This window comes from Myotis daubentonii, chromosome 1, assembly GCF_963259705.1.
Source record: "Myotis daubentonii chromosome 1, mMyoDau2.1, whole genome shotgun sequence".
Classification (NCBI taxonomy): domain Eukaryota; kingdom Metazoa; phylum Chordata; class Mammalia; order Chiroptera; family Vespertilionidae; genus Myotis; species Myotis daubentonii.
Genome location: NC_081840.1, coordinates 22,155,216 through 22,163,015, shown reverse-complemented (window position 1 = coordinate 22,163,015; position 7,800 = coordinate 22,155,216). Strand labels below are relative to the sequence as shown.

At 45.8% G+C, this 7,800-nt stretch overlaps 1 protein-coding gene across 8 annotated transcripts in view; it reads right to left on the bottom strand.

Annotated features, from left to right (window-relative positions):
* Positions 1-1,187: 1,187 nt before the first annotated feature.
* The window catches only part of AREL1 (apoptosis resistant E3 ubiquitin protein ligase 1), a 43,094-nt gene continuing 36,481 nt past the window's right edge, over positions 1,188-7,800 (bottom strand). For 7 of the 8 annotated variants that reach the window (XM_059690450.1, XM_059690502.1, XM_059690523.1 and 4 more), the window contains 3 exons: positions 5,022-5,111; positions 3,870-4,045; positions 1,188-3,774 (listed from right to left, as the gene is read on the bottom strand). In XM_059690450.1, the coding sequence (XP_059546433.1) occupies positions 3,672-3,774; positions 3,870-4,045; positions 5,022-5,111 (369 nt within the window). In that variant the 3' untranslated portion in view covers positions 1,188-3,671. Of the gene's footprint in view, positions 3,775-3,869; positions 4,046-5,021; positions 5,179-7,800 lie in introns of those variants that run through there. The other variant, XM_059690512.1, reaches the window with a different exon arrangement.

The following is a 7,800-nucleotide window of genomic DNA, read 5'->3' as shown; positions in this document are numbered from 1 at the left end:
TAATTCAAGAATAATCTTACTAGCCTCTTGAGCAGCCGTGGGCAAACTACAGCCTGTGGGCCAGATCCGGCCTGTTTGCAATGAATAAAACTAAAAAAAAAAAAAAGAGACCGTACCCTTTTATGTAATGATGTTTACTTTGAATTGATATTAGTTCACACAAACACTCCATCCATGCTTTTGTTCCGGCCCTCCGGTCCAGTTGAAGAACCCATTGTGGCCCTCGAGTCAAAAAGTTTGCCCACTCCTGCTCTTGAGTCTTAATAACAACTTCATGATGAGATGAAATCACTGAGTGTTCAGTGACCTATTCAAAGCCACAAGAGCAGCAAATATAAAAGATGTAGGACAGTTAACGTAAAAATGGAAAGTCAAGAGAGAATTTTGTTTCGTTTTGTGACATGGCATATCACTCAGGAGCTTGATGAAATAGGGGTAAAAGCACTATACAATAGTTTTCCAGTTAAGATTCCAATTCATTGGGTCTGGGAGTGGGGGCAAAAATCTGAATTTTAAAAAGAATTCCAAACAGGATTTTGTTTTGATTTTCCAGATTAGGAATTACTGTACAAGACACCATGATTACTTCTCTTAGAAAGCCAGGGTCCCTAATACTTTTCTTTCTAGACATAAATCAGGCCTGGTTTTCTCTCTGCCAAGTTTATCTTTGGTTGGAAAAGAATTGGTACCACCTGCCAAATTTGAGGAGCTGTGTTTTTGTTTGCCACGCCCAGAGCACTTGTGGAAGGGTTGGGGGTGCGGGGGGCGGCGGGGTGGGGGGAGTGTTGCAGGGGAGTTAAGGAAATAAATGTGATTATATGCAAAATCAGGATACATCAAAGTGTTTCTAGTGTTACCTCTGGATGGCAGGTGATTTATTTCCCTTGTTTTTTTCATTTCCAAATTTTCTACACTGAGTTTCTTATGTAGTAAAACTGTAACAAATTAATGTTTAAAAGATGGATGAGAACAGACACGCTCTGCTCTTGCCAAACTGCACAAGCACTTGTCTCGCCACTGGCTGTGTGAATGACAGTGCCCCGCTTGGCACCATGGACAGCAATCAGGGAAGGGTGAAAGGGCAAGAGGCCTGGGACAGGCGGGTCTCCCAGTGTACATCCTATCCTGAGCTGCCTGCTTCTGAAGGAATTCTTGGGAAAATACAAAAAAATATTTCTACTCCTTAGTCCTTTTAAACATTTATTTATTTACTGTACAAAATATTTACACAATCATTGCAACTGTCTGGCCCTTTTGCCTGGCCTGAAAATGTGCAGCGGGGCTTGGTCTCCGCTGAAGTTCTAGAGACATGCCGATGTTCTCCGTGGTGTTCACTTTGCATCTGGTCTCCTTCAAAGACACTGAAGGCCAGGAGGTCAGGTGACCCCCAAAGTACCTGGGCCACAAGGGCATAAATAAAAGAACTGGCCAAAATAAGAAACGTGAATAGAAAATTGCCCGAGAAGTAACACACACTACTTCTCTCAGACACACTGTACCTTTCCCCACATTGGCTAGTACCAAAGCAGGATTAGAAAAGAAAAAAAAGGTAAAAGAAAGGCCCAAAAGAGCAAAGATACATTTCAACAGTTAGGAGAGAAGATAAACTGGAAGAATAGAAAAACCACAACAGTACCAAAGGGTTTTGTTAAACAAAGGCCCTGGGGCTCAGGACCCCCACAGGGAAGCAGCTGCCCCAGCTGGGCAGTGGTGGTGCCCAGGATGCTTTGAAAAGTGCTACGACCAGAGTCTAAAATGACAGGTCTAGCCAAGAAAATCAAATCGAGCTCCAGCGTCAGTCTGTGGAGAGCTGCTGGAGGGTGAAAGCAGAATCCAGAAGAGGAGTAACTGCCAAAGACAGCAGAAGCAGCCCACGGGCCCCCCGCGGGGAACCCCTCTCTGGGCCGAGGGGCAGCCATTGTGTTTCCCAGGGTGATGACAAAGCTTGCCTGTACATATCCCACGGGAAACACTGGGGCAAGCAGCAGCACCTTGTCCTGGTCCCTGAGGAGAGCAGTGACCATGTGGCATGCAGGACCCTGTGGTGTAGAGGCCCTGACACTGGATCCTGGACCCCAAGAATGAGTGAGGTCAGCACCCACACCAAGAAGGACAAATGACGACTGCGAAGGAGTGAGGTCAGGCATTAACAGCAGCAGCTCGGAAGGGCTTGTTCCTGTGATCTCTGGGAGCAGGAGGGCTCAGACTTGCTTCCAGGAGGCCAAGGCAATGCCACAGTCCTGCCTCCTCTCTGGACTCTGTGTACTTGCTGGTTTTGGCGATAAAGATGGCTTGTAATAGTCTCAGACTTGAATGCCCCATTGGGAATAGTAGCTTGCTACAAAGCCTTCTTAAAAACAGACATGTGGGACAGTTGATGAGGTTTTGCGTCTTGCAAATGTTTTCATTCAAATTGTAATGTTGCCATCATCCAAGAGAGGACAGCAGGTTCTCCTCAATCATCACACAATAGTGAACCCAATATATCTTCCTCCCTTCTTAGTTCCCCTTGGTGGTAACTGAGGGAGTGAAGGGAAGTAACTGGGGCAGCTAGGTGTTTACTGCCTGATGTATCTCCTCTGTTCCCAGTGTCCTGACCCAAAGAACCTGTGAAAACACTTGAACTGTTGGTCCCTTTCCCTTGCCCCAGTGCTGCCAGAGAACACCAAGCAAAGAGAGAAGCAGGGATCACTGGCATGCTATTCTTACGGTCACAGTTCCTTGCTCCAAAATTTTCTTCAGTAGAAAGCAAAAGAATCCCAGTTCTTAGCAGACTGTATAACTCGAAGGCAGGTGACCAGGCCCAGCCACACCTCAGCGTAAAGAACAAACTTAGGGACAAGCATCAGTAGTCTTCAAGCCAGCCATATGCCTAGACATGCCCCCAACCTCAAAGGAGCAGCAGATTCAGCACTGGAGGCCACAGCCCAGCTATCTTTCACATGCTTAGGTCTGCTTTTCTCACCGGCTCAAACTCAAGAAAAAGCTTAGAATTCTTTAGAGATTAATGACCATTTCCAGAAACGCCTGCAGGGAAAGCTCCTTTTCCAGTTCGGAACCACAGAAAGATCCATTTGTGCTCTCCGTCCCCATTAGAGGTAGTCCAGGGCCAATGCCTATGCCTGCCATTGTGCAGAGGGACAAAACCAAAGATTGCGCTTGTGGGCCTCTTCCTATCTGTGCTTCTCCTGGCTCCTGCTGAGAAGAGGCAATCACCCTGCCCACAAGGACTCACAGACCTCAGGTCAAGTAATGAGGGCCACAGAGGGGCCCCGAGGAGCATAAGCAGAGGAGGATAGCAAGGCGAGGGCACCAGCTCCCCAATGAGAGCTGAGCCCTTTGTGTAATCTCCTTCAGCTAATGAGGCAGCTCCCGCCACTGAGATCTCCTAAGAACCAAGTGGAATTACAGCAGCACGGTCCTCTTCTCGTGACTCAACGAGTAGCTCAGAATACATATCATGCCTAAGTGGCTGTGGGGAGAAGATGGACAGGAAGGGGGCGAGGGAAGGACAAGGCCTGTAGGTGACCAAATACTCCAGACACGGGGGAGCATGCAGCAGCTTCTGGTTGATGGTTATGTGTTCTGTTAGCATCAGTGGTTATGATGTCTACCGTGCGCACCCAGATGCTCCAGAAAGCACGGGAGCCAAGAGGATGGCGGGAGAGTGGTCAGAGCATGCCAAAGCCCTCACAGCCCTCGCTGATGGCCAGCTGCAGCATCCTGTGCACCTCTTCATACGAGTCATACGTAGGGAGGCACAGCTGGTTAAAACTGGAAGGGCAAGGGGAGAAGTGATTAACTCAAAACCACTGACAAAGGCTGGAAAAATAATCCCTCCCAAGAGCATTGGGCAGTCAGATACCTACCATGTGTGTGCAGTTGGAAGCGTGCTGTGGGTCGGAGCAGCAATAATCTGGAACGAGGGACAGAGGGCCGCAAAGCCTCCGGGTGGCAGCTGAGAGGAGCCTGTCGTGAACTGAAGCAGCCGAGCCAACTCCTCCTGGGTCAAACTGGAAACTACAGTCCAAAACCACCTCATGACCTGGCAGGGAGAGCACAAGGTTGGGGTCACACCATTATGCAGCCCAGGGTTTGACCTCGGGGCAAGGAAGCAACAGGACACCCAAAGTGGGGGTGTGGCTCAGTTACTGCTCTGTGAGGACACAGGTAGGAATGGTTAGAATTGACAAACTCTCTAGGTCAGGGGTCCTCAAACTTTTTAAACAGGGGGCCAGTTCACTGTCCCTCAGACCGTTGGAGGGCCGGACTATAGTTTTTAAAAAAAACTATGAACAAATTCCTATGCACACTGCTCATATCTTATTTTGAAGTAAAAAAACAAAACGAGAACAAATACAGTATTTGTATTTGCATGTGGCCCGCGGGCCGTAGTTTGAGGACCCCTGCTCTAGGTCCTAGAGTCTAGGAGTTTGCATTGTCACGCAGTCAGGAGGGAAGTCACCAAATGCTTGGTTCTGTATCTTGGACTTTCCAATGCACTGTTTCTGTGGCAGTCAGCATGATAGCCAATAGAGACCAGAGGTCCCTTTTGTCTTTCCCACACATATATCATTTTTTTACCCAGTTGATATGTCTGCTTTTCTGACTCAACTTTTTTTTTTTAAATCCTTACTCAAGGATATGTTTAGAGCAGGGGTGGGGAATGTCCAGCTCTCCAAATCATTTGGTCTGGCCCTGCCAAGGCATTGTGGGTGAGTTAAATAAATATTTTACCAAACATAGCAGGCTAATTTTTAAGTTGATAATTCTGTATGGCCCATGAATGATGTTATAAATATTCAAATGGCCCTTGGCAGAAAAAAGGCTCCCCACCCCTGGTTTATCAATGTGAGCCTCTCATATGTGCCCTGACCAGGGATTGAACCCATAATCTTTTGGTGTACGGGACAACACTCCAACCAACTGAGCCATCCAGCCAGGGCTTCAACTTTTGTGTTCTGAAACTTTTTCTTTACAACATGGCACAAATCCAACTAAAAGAAATCTGGCCCACTTACCTTTTCTCTGAAATGCCATGAGCCACCAACGACCATTGCATGGGCTTTGAAATCAGCCACATTGATGTCCCCAGTCCCACACATCAGTAGCTGGAGAAGATAGTCAGGTGTTACTAGGACACTCAGAGGAACAAAGACTCAGCATAAGGTTGATTACCTATGTTAATATGCAAAAATGTAGAATAAAAAAAGCACCAGGGAAAAGACAAAAGATGAGGTCACAATGCCAGAATACCGCTTTAGGAAAATCAATTATAATAGGCCCAAGTTTCCTAACCAATGTGCTAACAATCACACAGCCTTTTCTAAAAAATATATATATATATATATATATATATATATATATATATATATATATATATATATATATGTTGCTTTTCAAATTGATTTTGTGGGAAGACAGAGGGAGAGAGAGGAAAAAAAAAAAAACAACACCACTGATGTGAGAGAGGCACACTGATTGGTTACCTCCAGCATGCACCACAACCTGAGATCGAACCTGCAACTTGGGTATGTGCCTTGACCAGGAATCGAACTGGTGACCTTTCAGTGCACAGGACGATGCCCAACCAACTGGGCTACACCAGCCAGGGCAAATCACACAGCTTTTAAAAAAATATATTGATGCCTATGGTCTTACCCTAGACCTTTTGAATCAGAATCTCTAGGAGTAGGTTACAAGCGTGTGTGTTTTGAAAAAGTTCCCCAAGCATTTCTGATGCACCCACCTAATTAAGAACTGCTGCTGTGGATTATTTTGAATGGCAACAAAGGACAAAAAGGGAACTAAGTTTACTGACAGTCTGATCTGGATGGAGCCTAGAAACACCAGCGAGAAAAGCAGGCCCTTTCCCTTTGATGAAGACCCCTAGGCCCATAGAAAAATCGGTCAGGTGGCTTTTCCTTTTCCCCAGAATCCATCTTTTTGTGGACTGAACTTTTACTACCTTCCTTCTCTTCAGCCCAGCCCCTACTTGATCAGATAAATTAAAACACATGCCAAAAAGTGAGAACATTAATGAGATCAGAGCCCTCAACATCTTGTTCATGTCCTAATCTGGTTCAGAACCCTGCGTGTTACTTCACAGACTGTGAGTCCTCATCCAATGGCTATAAAGAATGATACATCCTAATCAAGACACGAGAAAAGCTCACATTAAGCCTTCGGAGCCGTGGCTCCTTCAGAGAACTGGTGAAGCTAACGAGTAACTAAGAGCAGCATGGGGAACTGTAAGAGACTGTGTCCTTCCTTCCTACTCACTGTTACAAATTGTTACAAATGCTTTGCTTCAGGATACAAACAAATATACCAGTAGCTATTCCTCAGTCCCCAAATAACAGCAGTAGGTTTCTATCAGAAACTTTAGGCTGAGAAATGGAGAGTTCATTTTGTTTAGATTCATATTTAAAGGTATAAAATGTGATGAAAATTGCACAAGACTTTGAGTCTTGTTCTCGAAAACAGTTCAGTTAATAAGAATAAAAATTGTACAAAACCACCTAAACTTTTTTGTTTTTTTCATTTTTAAAGGACTTTCTCCATACAGGCAACAGTCTGCAAAAAACACATTCCTCGTAAGAGCTAATAATTGAAACTAATAATTTGCCTTATATGTATCATCTGTGAGCAGCAGGTAAAAAACTGATTTTATGTTTTGTTCACACCTGATACAAACTCGTATTTTGCTACTTACAGAATGGCATTTACCATCATAGAGCCATATTTTGGTTATTACAGGATCTAAGATAAGAATATATTAACTGTATAGTATTGTGGTCCCAAACGTTGAAATATGTCTTCTTCATTGGAACGTTCCATGAGGGCAGGGGCTTTTTTACTCATGGCATACAGGAGGCACTCAATAAATAGTCCCTGAACAGAGAGAAACCAAGATGGCGGCATAGGTAAACACTGGAAATTGCTGCCTTGCACAACCACTTCAAAAATACAACTAAAAAACAAAATGGACATCATCCAGAACCACAGGAAGGCTGGCCGAGTGGAAATTCTACAACTAAAAGGAAAGAGAAAAGCACACTGAGACTCAGAGGAGGTGCGGATTAAAGTGCAGAGGTAAGGAGGTGCATGTGAAAGGGCTGGCAACTGAGGACACGGTTGTCTTTTTCAATCTGGAGGAAGTCTCAAGCTCCCGGCTGCTCTGAACTCCAGTTCCGGGTGAGTCTCTAGGGACCCAGACTCATATGGGAAGAAACTGGACTATCTGGCACCAGTTGGAACTTGAGGGCGGCTTTCTCTCAGAGGTGCTTGCAGTGATTACCGGGACACTGAGACACAGGGCCTCTTAGGGTAGGACTGAGGATCAGCCATAGTTGTTTGCTCCGCCCTGTTCATTTCCTGAGACCCCGCCCCACCCAAGCTGTACGCAGAGGCTTTTGCATTTGAAAGGCCTGGCCCTTTGAAATCTGAAAATTACCTAACAAACTGCAGCTGGGTCAGAGAGACCCAGAACTTCCAAAAGAAGGCCCAAGGTCCCACAGAAGCTTACAATGCTTCACAGTTGGGCCTCATCTGGGCACCTCCAAACCCCAAACAAAGAAGAGGAATCTGCAGATCTCTCCACAGCTCCTGCTGGGTAGCCTCAGGCAGGGGCTAAATTAGCTTCTCCTTAGAGATCCAAGAGCCAGTGTACCCAGTGGTCAGAGTGGGACCATCCAGATTACAACTCCTCAGGTCCAAAGGGACACACTCAGGGGGCAGACTCAGTGAGCAACAAAGCCCCACTGAAGCAAGTCTTGCCCCATAAGGGTGTCTCCAGCA